This window comes from Dermacentor albipictus, chromosome 9 (assembly GCF_038994185.2).
Source record: "Dermacentor albipictus isolate Rhodes 1998 colony chromosome 9, USDA_Dalb.pri_finalv2, whole genome shotgun sequence".
NCBI classification, from domain to species: domain Eukaryota; kingdom Metazoa; phylum Arthropoda; class Arachnida; order Ixodida; family Ixodidae; genus Dermacentor; species Dermacentor albipictus.
The window spans coordinates 47,519,127-47,538,609 of record NC_091829.1 but is presented as its reverse complement, the minus strand read 5'-3'; the positions used below and the strand labels follow the sequence as shown (position 1 = coordinate 47,538,609).

The window sequence follows — 19,483 nt, the reverse complement described above, 5'->3', positions numbered from 1 at the left end:
AATTTGTAAATCACCATGGACAGCACCTACTGTGACGTCATAAATAAATGGCATTAAACATTAAATTATTTTGTTGTCACGGCCTGTGTAATCATTATTTTCAATAAAACGATGTCTCAAAGTAAAGTGTAACTTTTTATGAAAGTTTGGAGAACAAACATTTGAAGGCTTTTGTAGACTGCGCGAGATGTCAGCACCATCGTTGTCATGCGTTCTACATTTACTTCCGGTTTGACTTGCAGCTTCGCTCCAAGTTCCAGCTTCGCTTGATTATCTGTTCAGTGCCGTTATTTTGCTTCCGAATTCGATGGCTTGCGTAAGATGCCTGGAAAATGTTCCAAACTCTTGAAACTGTTGCTTCTTCTGTCTGTACACTGCTGCCGCTTTTCACTGGGCCCCAAACCTCGTGCTTTATGCTGTGTGTCATGAAGGGATCGTTGTCTCTGCATGGCAATCGGTGGGACGTGACACGAAGGCTGAGTGTGTTTCGGTGACAGAGCGAGTCCGTTCTTCCAAGAGAGACACGTCCTCCCCCTTGCCACCCTCATGTATTTTCCGATCCGGTGGCCTCAAGTGCTCAACATTGACAGGGATGCCAGTTCGACGTTGACATGGATCGCGTCGGACTATAACAGGACACTGTTTGCTGTTCTCACCGAGAACAGCATTGGCATTTGGCTCGAGAAGGTGAGCAAAAAAGGGGCAAGTTCCGGCCGGGCGTTCCACGTCTACTGGTTGTCTCTGTGAACTAACGATAGCATACTGTCACAGCGGACTTCAATTTTCCCGTAGAATGCTTCATGACAATCATTAAAGGAAGTTGTACGTCACGAGATAATGCTTACTGTCAAAAAGCGGTGGACATTCTGTACGCCGCGTGACAATGGCATTAGTGTTCCTCTGTTTTAATCGCATTCTTGACCGCACTACTCGTCAATAAATGAGACTTCTTTTGCAAATCTTTCCTTTTTCAAAAGCTCTCGACCTTGCTGGAAGCCTTTTGTCCGCATTTGCTCTTGCATGTTCGGACTATTGTACGAGCACGCTGAGAGAACAGAAACTCGACAAAGCTTCTACACGTCTTGCGTTACTTCATATGATGCACCCAAGTAGGCTAAACCTACCATAGTAATGACCTGACCTACTTCACATGAAATAAACAAGTAATAAATATATGTATAATAAACCAAAAGCAGTGCATTATGCAAATATCTCTACAGCACCCTATGTTAAAGTTTGTATAGTGCTTTCTGCACCCGTACAAAAGTACATTAAAGAGAACTGAGCATACCTTAGCTTGCTGCTTACTAAAGGAGTGCAAAATTATGTTACCCCATCATTTCAAGACAACTTCATCTTGCCTTTTGCATGGTGGTATATTGCAATAAGAGCTCCATATCGCCCGCTTCAATTTTCGGGTAGAGTGCATAATGTTGAATGAGCATAAAAGGAGTGTTGGGTTTATGAGCTTCACATCGCTTGCTTCATTTTTTGGATAGAGTGCATAATATTGAAGCAGCATAAAAGGACTGTTGAGCTTTTGAGCCAGAACCACGATTTGATTATGAGGCACGCCATAGTGGGGGACTCCGGATTAATTTTGACCACCAGGGGATCTTTAACATACCCCCACTGAACTACAATGGACTCCAGATAAATTTAATGTGCTTAAATGGAAATGCCAGATAAATGGAACGATAGAAACAATGTATCAGATTTGGTTGGCTGCCCATAGACACAATGTTAACAAACTTGGGTTAAACGAAACCTGCCTTTTCTTGGATTCTGGTTGAGCGAAACTTAAACGAAACTGCCACCTACCTTATTGGCATATGGAAGAGGAAAGGTTGACAAACGTGTCAAATAGTGATGCGATAAACAGTGAAGAAAATCCAATCCATGAAGTTGCAGAAATGGTAAAACTAATTAATGATGTCGAAGTTGCAACTGGTGTTTCCATCATGAGGACTTTGCTAGGAAAGTAACGATCCCAGATGAGGAAGAGAGTCTTCAAGACTCTCTTCCTCATCAAGAGACTTCAAGCTGTGCCGTTTACCTGCTCTTTGGAGTTAGTTGAAAATACCAGTGAAGTTCATGCGAAAGACATTGATATCAGTATTCTAGTGTGCGGTACTGTTTCGCACCTGATGGCAAGAGATGCAACTAAAAGTCTGCAGCGCTATTACAAACGCAAGAATTGCGGATAATTATTAGGAATCGTTATGCTTGTGAATACAACCCTGCACAAGAAAAGCTACTATATCAGAAACAGAGCAAAGTAACGTCTTTCCTTTTCTTTTTTTTCACCATAGCAATATCGGAGCATTCGGATGCTTTTCTAGTAAAATGACTGTTGATTTTTTTTTGTCTTTCGCTTAAATGAAACTTTGAATAAACAGAATACATTTTTCCTTTCCTTTGAGTTCCATTCAAGCAGTGTCTACTGCAGTTGCTTTGGCAGAGACTGAAATGTTGTGATCGACAAAACACATACACACACAAATAGGATATGCTTTGCCATTTAGATCAGTTATCATTTATCACTTATCACTAAGTGCCAGTGGCCTGACTGCAACTTTTTTATTTTTCTGTGTGTTACGACACAAACTTTTCTCCTCCTGGTTCTTGTTTTTTTTGGCAGCTCTGTGTCCAGATTGCATCTCATGTTCGGACAAGCGAGTCACTCAGCAAGCATGGCAGCAACTCACGGCTGGTTTGGAAGCGGGACTCCTCCATGCTGGCCGTCCTTGTGAGTGTAATTGGGTGCATCATGCCTTGCTCATTGCATTGACTCTTAGGAACAGCTAACAGGTTCCCAATAATTTTGAGGTGTTTCTATGTCAAAGCACAGTAAGCTGTGAGGTACACCCCAGTGGAGGACTTAAAATAATTATGAACCCCAAAGGTTCGTTGGTGCATTCAAGTCTAAAGGCCAACCTTAACAAAATGTTAGTTCACTAAATCGGTTATAGATGAGTAGCACATGCTATTAAAGCAATCACGACAAAGACTCTGGGCTGTTAAGTGTCCAATTTTCTTATAAACTGCCTTTAAATAGCACCTAAGCAGACTACGCATACACCTTGTGGCTAGCAGATATGATGTAAATCTTGGAACATTGACTTCAAGACTTTTGGCACGCCATGGGCATTGCCTAATCTCGGAGGTCATGCCTCCGAGGTTAGGCAACGTTCTGGGTTCTAGGTTCTGCATCCTTTCCTGAGGGTAGTAATGGTGGCTTTACTTTTATTTTCAGCATCGAGAACCTCTCTTTCAGCAAGCTTTCCATAATGCATCCACTTGTATTTAAAACGTACAATTTTGCACTCAGGCTGCTTTATTATCCATATTATCCAGAACTAGGCTTTTCATGCAGTCCAAAAGTTTAATTGTAGTTGGCCTTGAAGAGTCCAAGGCCAACTGCATGAGTGTTCTTGCATTCTGCCTCCAATGGACTATGTCTGCTGTGGCTTGTAATAGAACCAATGACCTCTTCTTTGATAGGCTTTATAGCCATTGAGCCATCACAAAAGATATTCATCGTCGCATGCTTTACAAAATCAAATTATGTGATTTTACGTGCCAAAACCACTTTCTCATTATGAGGCACGCTGTAGTGGAGGACTCGGGTAATTTCGACCACCTGGGGTTCTTTAGGTTCTTTAACATGCACCAAAATATAAGTGCACGGGTGTTTTCGCATTTCGCCCCCATCGAAATGTGGCCGCCGTGGCTGGGATTCGATCCCGCGACCTCATGCTCAGCAGCCCGACACCATAGCCACTGAGCAACCACAGCGGGTAGCATGCTTTACAGACAGGTGATCCATTTATGAAAGGGCAAGCAATTGTTGGGAAAGGACAGATTTTTCATCAGCTGTGAATCAGAGAAACCCATATGGGTTTCCTTTGCAGCTTCATGCTGCTTATGTGTGGATCATAATTCTACGTTGTGGGTTTCCGTAAAACTAATTTCCTATATATAACTGATCATTTTCTCAGGATGCAGTAAAAGAACAAATGAAAAAAGTGACTGATCATTGCAGATTATTTTAGTGGTACCTGTTTTGAGATGTTACAGTGGCATTTAGACATTTTTTGAATGCGTCAGAAGTACTTATCGATTTGCTAAGTGTGCCATGAACAACTCCACTCAGCGTTATTCATCTAAATGCAGCAAGCAACCTACAGTGTTGCCAGTAAAAGAAAAAGCATGCTCACTAATACAGACATAAATTATATACAAACGTATTGGTGCCCTTATAGGTGCCTTGTTCTAGGTAGCCTGGGCACCAAGATGCTGATATACATATTTTATTTCTGTATTTTGTCCACAATTGCTTCCACTATCAGCGTCCCTTGCCAGACGACTTTTCATCAAAATCTAGACTAAATTGTCGTTCTTACAATTGCCTTTCCTTGGCTGTGGCTTTCTTAAAGTGACACTACCGAGAATAAACTAAGCGAGGTTGTCTGATTTGACTTTTGGAATAACAAATAGGTCCCTGCTACCAGGAGCCGAGTATCAGCTAGCCAAAAATGAGAAAGAAATGAATGACAGGTCATGCCACCACCTTGATATTTAGCACCAGCACATCTAGGTGTCATTGCTTATCTATAAAGAAAGATTGCATTTGAAAGTAAGCAAGATGCAATGTAGTAAGTCCTGCCAAAATTTCTTGCACAAGGACAGCTGAAGTGTACGAAAATTTCATGAAATTCTTAACGTTGCACTTGCGTCAATAGTGCTGCAGTCTGTGAGCAGTGTTTCAAATGGGAAAGTTTGTCTTACTGTGATTACTGTTAATGAACTCTTTTCTATCAAATAAATGCCAGTAGTGTTCTGAAAGAATATGCAATCAGTGTCAACCCTTGCTCGAGCTTATATTGCAATGAGTTGAATACGCACATTTCTGAAATATAGATACCGGAACGCTCAATTTTTCCCTCCTCCTCATACTTTAGTTTCTTGATGTGTGTGCCATTTCATCCTGTCACAAAAGTTGCAATACTTTGCTTACAGACATTCAAGGGCCATCTACTCATGTACCAAGTCATCACTGAGGAATCTCAACCACCACTGTTCGAACAAATTGACAGCAAGTGAGTTATCAGTAAAGTCTCAAAGTTATGTCATTTTGCTGTCAATTTGTATTGTCAGCTAATTGCACTGTTTTAAATTTTTGCATGACAAAAAAAAAATGGCTAAGATAATGTTTGCTTGTTTAATTTTCCTGAAAGAAGAAATGTGTTATTACCATTAAGACCTTAGTCACCTGCCAGCCCTCATGTGGCCTAGTGAAATTTTGCTGTACTTTAAACTAGCAGGGAAATGTGAATTAGCTAGCATTCACAGTGATGTTGCTGTCTGTCAGGTGGCTGTGAACGGTAATGGTCAGCAGTAGCATTATGCTAAAACTTCCTATGTTAGGAGACGTGGTGCAACATAGCTTCAAAAACATGTGACTGCTTTGATTGTTGGAACTTGTTGGATGCAGCATTTGGTACGACTTGTAAGGTTTGTTCGTTTCAGAGAAGGTGCATAGCACCACTAACGAAAATGTAAAGGTGGTACAAGTTATGGTTGCTGCAAGTTTCAAGGGTGCAACATACTGTGGCGGCACCTTACTGCACGTTACCTTGCATTCCCATGCACCGAGGACAGGGTGTAGGGGGTGCCGCCGCACCTTTGAGACTCGAAGTGCCTAGGTGAAGTGCACCTTAAATAGGTGTAGAAGGCCTAGAGAAACTTGGTTTATTTGAATAGACCTGCCGTCGTATGTTGGATTCGTCCTGAAATTTCCATTTGTTTTCTGCTTCAGTCATGGCTGCGCAGGCTGTCAGGACAGAATCTGTGCAAAGGTCATCATTTGCACCAAGTAGTGCAACTTAAAAATTTTCGGTTGCATTGTATACCATCGGAATAAAAAAGCAAGATAGTAGGTAATTTACAGATTAGTAGTGTAGGTTGCCAATATATATGGCTCTGGTTGGTGACACAAAGTTCACTTTAAATGTTGAACTTAAGTGAGTTGTAAATCAGTTTAAACTGCAGCTGTCATATGTGCATGCTGCATGGTTTTAAAAGAGATGCATCAGAGTGACTATTACTTTAGGCCCCCTCGTTACCTTTTTTCCTTGTGTTGCAAAACTACATTTATTTTGTTTTACTTTGCTGTCACTAGTTTCAGCCTGTTTAAATGTTTAAATTGGGAAAACCTCATCAGTTGATTATTTCAGTGGGCCTGTTTTACTGGTGTGGGAAGCTTAATTGTGCCTCTGGTGATCGCATGTGTGACAACTGTTTTGCATCCTTCTACTGACACAGTTCACTAACATCGCGTGCTGTTCTTACTATTACAGCCAAGCCAACCTCAAGAGGGAGAGTGCAGAGCTCTTTGTCAAAGACCGTGTGCTGCCCATTAAATTGATACCCACATCTCATCTTTCAACTTCAGCTGATGTCGCCGGGTAAGTGTGTAGTAGGTTGTGTTTCAAATACTGTGTAAAGTAACAAGTAAATGTAAAGTCAGTTCAACTAATGTGTTAGAGACCCATAATACAAGGCAAACATACAATAAGACTTGTACTTGTTAGTTGAAATGCATTTTAGAACTTACAGCACAAGAATACAGATACAACACAGACAAAGAAAAAGACCACTGTGCAACAGTGTTGCACTTGCAGCTAATCTTTATTAGAAGCATGTGAAAGACTATATACATAATTGGTTGAAGTTCGCACATTGTATAAAGTTCGACAGAATTCTAAAAACAAACAAGAACTGCATCAAAACTGCAGGAATGTCAATGCTTCGTGTTCAGAAAATAAAATTCATAATCAAACATTGTGACTGAAGAAATGCTGATACACATTTAGAGTAAAAGCTCGTTTATGTGTTCTGGAAAAAAAAAATCAAGAAAAAAAAAACGTACTAATTGAGAAAACGTACCATCCAAAGTAATTAAAAAATTGATGGACTCAACTGTAGTTGACACCTCCATAATGTGAAGTGTTGCAAACGAGGCACAAGATGCCGTCGGGCTAGTTGGGCTTTGGTAGCCCGGAACACATTTGTGTTGTTTTCCTTTTAAGTAGTGTTTTAAGACGGCAACAGAAAACCAAAACGAAATCGAGCTGGTGGGCGACGCCCGATGCCCCGAAAGTATAACGTGACACTCATATCATGCGGCCTGCAGCAGGGAACGGCGGCGCATTTGGATTATTACTACTACAGTCCACTATCAACGGCACTATACCTCACACTGTGAAACAGACAGGTGAAGATGCTTATCATAATAGGGTTGCCGGCAATGGCTATGAATGTGGTGTGTGACGACCCCGGAGGTGATTTGCTGGTACCGGAATCAGAAACTGAGTGTGTGCCAGCGTTGTCACATCAGACGTGTGGACAAGTATTGCAGTGAAGCGGCCACAGGAGGCGGCTGTATACTGTTGTTGATCACGAGTGCCTTGCACATTTTCCTGTTTACATGTGATCTAGCGACCGGAAAACATGTCATATAGTCCCACTTTGGCATAGTCCTGAACGTTGGGGCTGAAAAATCATTTTCTGGGAATGTATGATCCGGTAAACAAGAAAGCGTAACTGTACTGGGTCATTTTAGGTGCGAGCATACATGACTTGCCAGTGAAATCGATGATGCGATGTTTAAGACATGAAGGAAGCGAGTGCCGGAGAAGGAAGGCACCTGGAGGTGGAGAAGAGAATCGCGCACTGGAGAAAGTATGAAGGAGTGCTCTGAGAGTACGGCAAAGCAATGCCACCTAGAGGAAAGTCTAGGTGGCATTCAGCGAAGTGGGGTCGGAGACACGGGGTGAGCTGTTGTGGAGAAGGAGGGTAGGTGGAGGTGCGCTAGACTGACCTTCTCTGGCAATTGCTACGGTTTGCCTGTGCGTTATGGCTCTACCGCATTCGTCTCGTGATCGAGTGGCCGAGCGCCGAGCGAGAAGGACAGAGCAGCAACGCAAGCGGCAGCAGGCCGACCACGAGTTAACCAACCCTGAAGTTGTCTCCAAGCACCGGGCACGAGCTGAACAAGTCCGGCAAAAGGTACGGGTTTCACGTGCCCAGGAGGCTCCCGAGGAATGTGCTAGGCAGCTTGCGACACTACGGGTGTGTCAGGCAAGACATCACAGCTTGGAAACTCCTCAACAGCGTGGAACCTGTTTCCAAGCCCAGCCCCTCTCTGCCCCCCCTCCCTCCCCTTCCTTCAGAGCCCAGCGTGCAAAGGAAGGAGGCACGCTTCCTTCCCTTTTCCCTCCTTTGCGTGCGTGAGATTAAGCCACAATCGTCGGCTCATCATCGCATGCTTTCACTCGTGCATGCATACAGCATATGGCACGCGGGGACGGTATTAGTGCCCTTGCACTTTATACGGAACATTGCAGGGACGACAATGGCAGAAATGTGCCTCGAGAGTCCATATGATTACAGTTATATGGGAATGGCACCCATATGCTTGCACGTAACCTGCATTCACAAAGTGAAACATCACTGTAATTTTTTTGTGTTCTCGATTGCGAACACTAGTGCCGGGAAATTGTATGTAACAGGATCGTATCAGTGAGGTTCTACTGTATTTCTTTTTCCTGATAATTGAAATGCTCTGTCAATTCTCTTAGGCAGTATGCCTTTTGCTGCTTTAAGATTGATACCTATATACTAAAGCTGAACTTGTAGCCAAAGGCCTGAATGGCTACAAGTTCACTAGCAATGTGGACAAAAATTAAAACGTGTATACAGTTGCACTGCTTGAAAAAAACATGCCATTGTTGCAGACACAAGTAGATTCGCATTTGTCTCCGTATCATCATCTCTGCATGCTGTTTTGAACATGTGACAATGCCAACCTGATTTTGTGATAACGGTTATGCTACAGCCTGGCCATTTGTTCTTCATATAAAGTTCACATGCTTTTTAATATTTATAATCATGCCGTATAATATTATGTGCAATCCATTCAAAAGCATAAAAACTGAATTTGGTATCCTGTGATGAAGCAAATAATATAATTTAAAGGAATGTGTAACGGTTACATATGCACCTCCAACTTTGTTGAAGTAGAAGCAAAATGTACGAAGATTTTATGCTCTGAGAAAAGCAGTTTATTGTTTCCTTAATAAAAGAAATCTCAAAATATGGTTCATTAATTGAACATTGCCTAACCTAGAGCTTTGCTATTCATAGGCAGCTCCTTATGTTTCAGAAGAACATGCTGATTTTCAGTGGTGTAGCAATGAAGGTTTTGAAACAGATTGATTCAGTCTGGTCAATTTTCAATTTGCTAAGTGCCCTTATTTAAAAAAGAAAAAAAAAGTCCATACAATTCTTTTTAAGGTTTCACTCCTTAAACAGAACACAAAGAAATACAAGAAAGACTTTGCAGAAGTTTATATCTTACAAAGTTAAAAATCATCAAACTTTTGTCATTACCTTTTACCTGTCATGATGATTCCTAGTTATGGCAGTCTTCTGCTAAACTCAAAACTTAATTCATGCAACACAGAATACAATGCCAGTAACTTGTGCAGCATTGCATGTGAGATCCTACACTTTCTGGCACTGTCACCATTGCAGAAATGTGGAGAACATAACCGAGTGAATGTTCGGGGATGAAAAATGTATAACTATCTTGAAAGTTTAAACAAGATTGTAAAAAGGTATTTAGTAAGCTTTCTGTGCTACTGACTTTGTTAAATGCGATGAAATTACCTTTTGTGCTTTGTTTCTGTAAAGAGACGGCTAGTCAAGAAGAACAGTGGGCTGAGAAACTCTTTTAAGTTAGGACTAGTAGTGAGGGGGTAAGTAGGTTTTCATTTGTTTTGGAAAAAGTATGTTGAACTGTATACAAATAGTATATATAAAGTGAAGACAAAAGACGGGACGAGTGTGCCTGCTATGTGTGCTTCAGTAAATGCTCATTTGTAGCCTGCGTGTGTGTTTGGTCTTCTACCTTCTCCTTGACTTTCATTCTACGCACCCTTTCCAAAACATGAAACTCTTTTGCCTTCTCACGCCACTGAGCACAAATGTACATCAGGAAAGTAACCTGTAGGGGGAAAATAAAAAAACTTTACGCTTCAATGGGTGTGATGTGGCTTTTTACATTGTCTCTGCAGTGTGCTCAACTTTGGTGCGGAAGAGCTCCTGCTGTGCTGTGGCAGTGGTCTGATGCTGCGCGTTGGATGGGATGCTGCATTGCATCAGGAGCTGACCCTCGATCTTCGCGATGTGCCATTCCACAGTGGAGCACCCTCTGCACCTAGTGAGCATTTCTTGTTGCAGCCAGTGTTCAATGTTCCTACTAAACAATGTTCTCAGAATTTGGTATTCTCAGCCTTTGGTCTCCCCAGATGGTCTGCCTCCCAAGTGCTGGACTAGGTCAGTACTTGGGAGGTAGACCAGCTGTGAATACTGATGGCTTCCCTTTGGTGGTTCCCTTCTTTTCCTATACCCATAGACAACATCATTATCTGTCTCAAGTTTGGTTCATGAGTAAACAGTATATATATACCTATGCAAAATACTTTTTTTCTCACTTTATGGTCACCCTAGAAAAATTACGCTAATTTTTTTTTTTTTTCGGAATAGGTCCCTCAGAAGAATTGGAATCTGCAATAAAAAAAAATTGACCCTGGGCAGTCGCATATGGCGAAAAAAATCGACCCTCAAAGGGATAATCCCTTTGTGCCTTTATTTTTCCTCAACCTTCCTGTGTCCTTATCCATTGATTTTGTAGTATCTATAGTCTGGACGTATGTTTGCTTTATTATTTTGTTTTTCTAAACACTGTCACCATTTATAACACCACTGCTGTGTGCCACATACAGTATATGCGAGTGAAGACGCATGCAAGAGAGGAAAGCGGGGAGGCAGCATGCCATCTTTTGTCGCACGCATGCTCTCGGGGAGGGGGGGGGTGGCTGTTTACTTTCGCAACAGCTGCATATTGCGTGCCTGTGCACGGTCGCATGCCTTACCTTGAAAGCGATCTGCTAGGTGTAGGTGCGCCTATGGCTCATACCTTTGTGCTTGCTGTGTTCTCACCGGTACATTTGCATTGAAGCTTATAGGCAGCACTAAGGTCACTTCGCTCACTGTTGCTGCCGCACTTCCTCACGCCAGCATTTTGACAGGGAGTGTTCGCAATCATCGAGAGTTGTGTGTTCATGTTTGCCTTTGCGTGCTGACACCATGTTTATTAATTTTGTTAGTATGTGAATGTTTCCAAGTTTATACAGCCAATAAAACTACATACTATCTTTACTTCATGTAGCTGTCTACTAATTTGCTGTTGCAATCTATGCTTTGTCTTTTGGACGAAACTGCGACTTTTTTCATTCTATCATTTTTGTATACATCTCCTTAACCTTTCTTTTTTTCTTCCTCGAAACAATCCATCCATTTCTTGGCCAATCCCCTACAGTGGGTAGGAGCCACATAATTGATAGGAAACACAAACTACCACTACTTGTACAGCTACCTATGCAACTGTTGCATCGCATGCCACCTGGTGCAATAATATATAAATGCAATGTAAAGTGTGCACATATGACACTATGTGGTGCACATGTCACATTGCATGACTCCTTATACACTAGGACGCACATATAGGGCACGTTTTTACAGCAGCCAGCAAGCCCTGGCATGGTGCAGTGTTAAAGTAGCTAACTCCCACCCAGAGGGCCCAGGTTCAATCCTAGCGGTATCCTTCTTTTTTTTTTTCTGGTGATAGCTGCGATGGACACTGGTGGCAACAGACAACATTGCCAACTGAAACAGCTATTGGAATGTGCCCACTACAGCTTACGCTGTGTAGGCTGTGTAAATTAAGAAAAGGGAAATGGTGTTTGTTTCCGAACAGTGTCTTTTTTAGTCCAGCAAGCTGGTGTCTTGAAGGTTACATGGAAGTACTGTATGCTCATTTCCGGTGTGTAAATGCTGTCGTAATTTGGAATCTCTACTGAAGAGTTGTGTGATGTATTCTGATAGCAAATATCTATGAAGCTCCACGTTAGTCACTTATACCACTGCCACACGGCAAATCTAGTGTCATTTCCAACAAATGACATTAGTTGCGGTTAATGTCATTATGACCACACGCTATCACAAGGCCCAAACTAATGTCATCTTAATATGATGACAGTGATGATAGTAAAAAAAAAAGAGGCAAAAATAGCATCAAACCTACTTTCGTCCAGTAATTATTTTCCAATATACTAAATGTCATTGGAGTACGTGATCCTCCCTTTCACACTGTGCTTCTGTGTCACTGCCAACTGGTTGACACTGCCAACCAAGTTGAGTCAAGTCAAGCCAAAAATTAGGCAAGCAACATGGTGGAAAGCACGACGGGAGCGTCCACTACCTCTGCTGAGGAGCAATGAGAATGGCAATTGCATGTCATTGTCGTTCTAATGTGCATGCGGGCTCCTAATACCCACATCGTTGGCGCGTGTCATAGGAAAACGCGTCCATTCACATCAAGGCAATCGAAGTGGCCGGGCCTGATGGTCCAGTGAAACAAACACGACTGCCACAGCCAAAGCCAAAGACGGCCATCGAATCACTGGATTGAGAGTAGCTTTCTGTAATTATGCCCTGAGATGCACCTGAACATCATTAAAGTAATAACTTGTTAATAAAATCGACAGGACAATAGTTATCTTTTGTTGAACAACAAAAAAGCATGTACTGCTTGCAAAGCTAACCTATAGGCTCCTGATGTTGAAGATGCACATTTGGTTCCAAAATAAGTGCAAATGAGTTTAGCGAGCTTATTCTTTTGGAAATGTTATTTTCAGCTAATGTCATTACATTTTATCATGTGATAGCGAACCAGTGGCATTATCAGTGAATGTTGTTAGATGTAAATGACATTAGATTTGCTGTGTGACGGGAGTACATATTACTTTATGTACTGTAGCTCTATCTATGGCTATAGCAGGAGTGGGTACAATACTGCAGTGCAATAACTTCATTAAAAATTAAAAGCACTATCAGGGCATATTCATATGCAAACGGTGGAGTGCGTTGCTGTCGGCACATGTAGCACAGCTTAGTGATGAGTCATCGGCATTTGGACTCACCAACTTATGTATTGTGCTTTGTGAGGAGATGCTTGCACTTATTGCTACAGAAACTCTTATGCCATTCTCACTGCAGTCCTTGCACCTTAGTAATGTAGGTGCATCTGTGGGCAAATGACACTCATCTGTGCATTGTGTTTACTGTTCTTGTACCAGTATTTTACACTTGTAGCATGTTCTTGCTTTTATTCTTAATTCTCATTCTTGTTAATACACTGGCACCAATAGCCAGTGAAACTTTGGCTCAAACTTTGCACCCTACCGCATCTGACTTTCTAATATTGAAGCCCTTCACTTGCTATTGATGCCATCATACTAACAACAACAATAGACAAAAACGCACTTCAACCATAAGGTGCAGCTGCTGGTACTGCCAACACTATGCATGAAATGCACATAAGCTGAGATAACGAAGCTTTGAACTGGATGTCGCCATCCCTACAGCGCACTGGGAAATTGTTGCTTCACAAAGCGGTGGCTGAGGCACATTATAGCCAGTCCTGAAGCCTTGTAGCTGGTGTTTATAGTTGGACAGCTCTGCACGTACCTGAAAACACATGCTTTATTCACATTTGAAGCATTGCTGACAGTACAATCGTAGGTAGTAGCAATTAATAATTTAAAGACATTGTGTTTTCATGTTTTTGGAAGGCATATGTTAATCCCCCTACCCCACCCCTTTCACTTCATTCCTCCCCTAACTTGGTTACAAGGTAATCCATTGTAAAAAACAGTGCACCAGTGGACAGAGGACTGACAAGAAAACAGACGCAACCATTTGTGTCTGTTTCTTCTGTCAGACCTCTGTTCACTGTTGCGCGGTTCTTTACAATGGATTACCAACTAACCCGGTCACACACTTTGCTTTGGTGTACAGGGCCAAGCCCACACAGGGGCTCTTTGGAGGTGCGAGATGTGCAGTACCTGCCGCTGCTTGGTGGACTGGCTATTGTTTTTCGGAATGGCCGTGCTGCAGTTGTCCTGAGCTCCAGCCCTGAATTTGAGTCCAAGGTGACCACCGGCATGCTGTCCTTGAATCATTCTGGGTCAAACCTAAGCATTTATTTAAAACTAATGACATGCTCCACCTTTTGATTTTTTCACTTTTCATTTATTAATGTATCAAGGTAAATGATAATATATTGCTTAAGCAACAAGATTAAGGGGATTTGAGGGGTTTAATTTTTTTAGTCTCAACCATATGAGGAATCTGCCAGAGAGGCCATAAGGGAAATTAATTATGTTTCGTTAGAGTGTAGAACTAACAAGTTAAGTGGAAAGTAAAGTTAACAAAAAGACAACTTGCCACAGGTGGGAGCCAAATGCACATTTTCCGCATTGTGCTGCGCTGCTTTACCAAAAATTGAGCTACCGTGGCGGTCCCCCTGGGAGTCTTAACCAGCAGCGCTCACGACCAAGGCGGCAGAAGTGGAACATCCTTTTAACTGCTGGCGTCCAGTAGTATGTGACTTTAGGAACAGCAACTGGCCAATAAGTCCTTGTATGCAGCCTCATAGCCATTGAGAGTGCTAAATTTGAGGGTAAGGCGACTGCTTTAAAGATGGTCTTTGTAATGTATGGCTCATTACTTTCAAATATATATTTAGACAAAGCCACTTGTGGCCAGGTGAAGTGGCTGCCACATTGCTATATCCAAGTGGACTTAGCTCTAAGTGCTCGTTATTTAGATTTGTTATGTAATTATGACAGCACTTGACTTTTATCTTTTCCTAGCAAATAAATTATGTAGGCTCCTGTGTGGTATTGCACTAAAGCTGAGACCTTCCTTGCAATGTATTTTGGGCCCATTGTAGATTTTTACTTCTTTCTTTCTTTTTGTGCAACTGCAATTTCATTCACTGCATAGAATTTACCTATGAGCAAGCACTGCTGAAATAACTTGTGACATCTAGGGTCTTGCCCCACTAGCCTATATTGTAAAACTAAGTTTATATGTACCCTGACTGTGAAGGGCTAAACCCTTGGCAATCTCTGTTTAACTGGCCAATGTATATTTTTAACAGGATGCGCATGCTGTTTGGATACCTGATGTCACTGAAGCTACGGTGACTGCTGTGAATCATCGTTACAGGCTGGTCGCCATTGGACTTGCCAAGTGAGTCTCTGGATCATGTTTCCTTTCTTTTTTGGGGCTGGACTGCCATTACTGCTTTTATTTGTTCTCGAAATGTTGCAGCTGACTTGCAACAATGAATACATTAAGGTGAAATGATGGACCAAGGTGACTCTTGAAAAGAATGGCGCCAGAGTATTGGAGCAAGATTAGGTAACTTTGCTTGTTGCAGTGGAGGCACTAGCCCATCTTTCTGCTTCGTACCTGCCATCTCTACCAAATTTTTCCTAAAAAAATATGAATTTGGGCTTATACTATGATTTTACGCACGTTGCGTCAAGTTTTACAAGTAAGGTTGATGGGATGATGCAATATTGGAAAAAGTGTGTACGAGAAAGATGATTTAATGGTACTGTCAAGAATCCCATGATGCCATTTGCCAAAAAGATGGTTGCTTCAAACTAGTTTATTCAGACAAGTTCTTGAAGCAGGCAAAATCAGCAACAGGAAGATCACTGGAATGGTCACTGTCATATAGAAACAATGCATTACTTGTTAGTCCTTGCTGTTACAAGTATGCTGCTGCTTGTATGCTGTGTCTAATGGTAAATCATTAATAAAATGCATAACTGTGCCACAAAAATTGTGTTTTCAGGGCAAACATAAAAATATATATATATATATATATATATTTTCAGTGAGTACAGCAACCTTCATCGCCGATAGAGCCTTAGATAGCCCAGACCAGCATCGAGGTACTCCCTTTCAAGTTCGTATGCACTCACACAAAATGGCAGAAAGCTCAGAGCTGAATTTGCACACTGCAGCATAAACTGCCAGCGCTGTGCTGCCGACACAGCGCTGGTATATGTGATATCTGCAGTTCGCTGCATCGCGACGATGCACAATGCACACCGCACTGCACAAAGGATGAATGCTAGACACGCTGGTAGCGTTAACCATCACATTTCTAGTAGAAGTCACTTCACTGGAGCACAATACTGAGCAAAATCCTTCCAATAAATTTTTTAAGTAAGTACGGTAAAAAGTCCTGTAAAATACAAAGAATGGATTCTTTTTTGTTAAGGTTTTCCTTTTTTTTTTACTGACAACAATTATTTGAACATTTTCTGCCCCCTCCATGTATGAAAAATTGGTTGGCAACTGTGTTCTTTGTCTTGAGAAACACAGACAACTCTGATGCTAACTGAGCCACATTGACACTTAAGGCTTTCTCCATAGCATCAAAATACTTTCAACAATTAAGGGTCAAACATCTCTGTGCAGTGGTCAAGGTGCCGTGTTCTACCTGGACGAAGCCAGTGGCCAGTTTGTGGCCTCACATCGGCTTTGCTTGTCGCCTAAGGATTTCCCAGAGTCGGGGGCTGGGGCTGTGTCACAGCTGCAGTGGACCCCTGATGGCTGCGCGCTGGTCTTGGCTTGGGCCCGTGGTGGCTTCTCCTTGTGGAGTGTCTTTGGCTCCCTCCTTGCATGCTCCCTCAACTGGGATGGTGGGCCACCTGCTTGCATCCATGCTCTGGTCAGTGTGGCAATGACTCGGCTATTGTGATCGTGAAATGATGGGAGTTACTGGTTTTGAACTGATAGTTCCACGCCTGTCCTGTGTGTTTCCTTCTTTGTCCTTTGTTGTTTGTGCGGTTACATGATGCATTCCAATTTGTTGACATGCACTACTGGTCCAAGTTGCAAGCTTTCTGAATTTTTGTTTTTTTCTACTTAGTTCGCTTTTACTTTTTGATACTTTGGTTGTTTTTACCTGTTGCCACAAAGTTGAACGAATTATATGTTTGTGGAACGTATTTTAGCGTTGTTTTATGCCATAATCGCATGGTTATGGAGTGGCACTGCCATTGGTAGCATCAATATAGACAAGGTCCTTGCCATAATGGGTGTCTGCTGCTTTGATTTTCTACCCACCCCTTTGAGGGAGGACTTCGCTATTGGAATAGTCAATTTGATCAGAATTTTCTATAGCTCTTTTTTTTTTCTGGGATTCCTAAGTGTTTTTTCATCATGTAAGGCAGTTATAAGAAAGAAATCTTAACTAGAAGCTGAGACAGTCACATTGTTCTTGTATGCTGTCAACAAAAATTGGCTGGAAAATCTGGCTTGAGGAGGTGCCATCGCACTGGGATCGTGCGGCTTAACCCTTGATGCAGCGCAACCATCTTGATACCATCTTAAAGAGGAGTGATCGAAGCTTCAGGTAGCAGCAGTGCTGTATTTTGTTGCGCAAAGCTAAAAGCAAAAGAAACATGCGAAACGATGAAAAACGGCCATTACGATTTGTTACTGTGTGCACAAAGGAAATGCTCCTATTGGCTGGAAAAGATTTGAATTTCTGGCATGTATGCATTTTCACAGTGGCAAGCTTTGCATTTCTTTATCCCAGCAACATTTGACAGTCATGGTAGGCTGTGTCGCTGGCTCACGTTTATTTAGTTAATGCGTCCAAAATGCAAAATAGTTAAATGTACCATTAAAAATGACGGAGTAGTTGTATTTATAAAACAAACGAAGAAAAAGCCTAGTTGCATGCATATATAGATGCTTCATAAAAAAAATAATTTTTCTTGCTTAAAACAAAATGTCGAAAAGATACTCTTCAAGGTATGGTCGTTCTTAAGTGAACAATGCCCCAGCTAAAAAGTTAAGTGCGCCTAAAGCAAAGTGCACGAGCATTCTTGCATTTCATTCCCATCGAATTTGTTTGCCGCAGCCAGCAATCGAACCTTCAACCTTGTGCTTAGCACAAGCCACCACCACAGTGGGTAAGGTTGAGTTGGCGCCATTTGAAGCTCCCTCATGATTCTGAGTGACAAAAATTTCAAAGAGTAGTCAAAGAGGTTGCCTGGGACCATGTTACTATTTCACATGTATAGCTAGAATGCACAGAATGGAGACAGCAAACCCCAATTCTGGAAAATGCAACTTAACGGCTGGGCTTGGCTTGTCCCATAGTTAAGGCAAGGTCACCAACTACTGGATTGACTAGGCTTTTTTTACTTTCAGTTTTGACGTGGCACTGGCAGTGTATAGAAGAAAAATAAATTCTGGGGGTTTATGAGCCAAGACCACAATCTGATTATGAGGCGTGCTATAGTGAAGGTGGACTTCAGATTAATTTTGACCACCTGGGGTTCTTTGACATGCATTGAGTGTTTTTGCATTTTGCCCCTTTGAAATGTGGCTGCTGTGGTCAGGATTTGATCCCGCGACCTTGTGCTTAGCAGTGCAATGCTACAGCCTTAGCCACCACGACAGGTGGCGATGTATCAAAACAGAAACATCTCTTTTTCTGCTCAACTTGGTGGCCAAAATAACACATGGCAATGAACGCAAGCGCTGAATTATTAGACAAAACACTGCAATGTGTCTGAAATTTCCGTTGTACTTATATGTTATGCCTCTAGGGCAAGTGACAGTGCCGCAAAGCTTTCTGAATAATCGAGCATGTCCCAAAAGCTCAAATCACCACACATACATTCGAAATAGCTCTGAAGGCCTGCCAGTACACTTATTAGGTGTATCAGTGCTCGTAATATGACAGGAGTTGGCAGGTGTTGGCAGATGGCAGATGACAGGTAATGGCATTTAAGACTACATACCATGTCCCGTGACAGTGGCTCCTTTTCACTCTTGGTATGCTTCACCACAATACATAGAATATTCTTCATTGTGTAACACTTCGGTATTGCGGCGAAGCTGACTTTTGGAAACTCGACGTGTGCAACGCTTGGTCCTTGCCGGCTTTACTCGCTTAGAAGCCATCGAGGAGAATAACCAAAGTGGAGTCGGCACTATTGATGACAGCAGCGAAATCTTTCAATGAAAAACACGGCACCGAACATCAGGAGGCGTGGTAGTGAACGTCGAAGCAGCTAGGCCTAGCGTTGCTGCGGTGGTGGCTACGGTTGCCAGTGGATTGGTGTCCGAGAGTGCTGGTTTGAGGTTGTGAGATTATAAAAGTAGCAGCAGTGGTGGCTTCGATTAATGCTGTTTCAGACATGCGCTCACGGCAAAAAGTCTGGAAAACTGGACGGTGAAGGGTTTCGGCATCTGAAATTTTGGACGCATTATCATGCATGTAAAAAAAAATAGGCCGTTGACTATAATCAATTGGTAACTGTATTCATTATAAGCTTTTTACATGCAGATATTGGCAAGAAACACTTCAGCTTACTTTGTTATATCAATAATTTGTTATATCTGTTCATTATATTGAGATTTGGCTGTATATCTGAATAAAGATGAAAACAGTGCACATATTGCTGAA

General features: G+C 42.1%; 1 protein-coding gene across 1 annotated transcript in view; it reads left to right on the top strand.

Moving 5' to 3' along the window:
* Positions 1-219: 219 nt before the first annotated feature.
* Rich (Guanine nucleotide exchange factor subunit Rich) overlaps positions 220-19,483 on the top strand; it is a 64,493-nt gene continuing 45,229 nt past the window's right edge. Inside the window, exons 1-8 of the mRNA XM_065449445.2 lie at positions 220-687; positions 2,642-2,749; positions 5,023-5,102; positions 6,363-6,470; positions 10,143-10,288; positions 13,990-14,123; positions 15,137-15,228; positions 16,474-16,726. Coding sequence (XP_065305517.2) covers positions 547-687; positions 2,642-2,749; positions 5,023-5,102; positions 6,363-6,470; positions 10,143-10,288; positions 13,990-14,123; positions 15,137-15,228; positions 16,474-16,726 — 1,062 coding nt within the window. The 5' untranslated portion in view covers positions 220-546. The remainder of the gene's footprint in view (positions 688-2,641; positions 2,750-5,022; positions 5,103-6,362; positions 6,471-10,142; positions 10,289-13,989; positions 14,124-15,136; positions 15,229-16,473; positions 16,727-19,483) is intronic.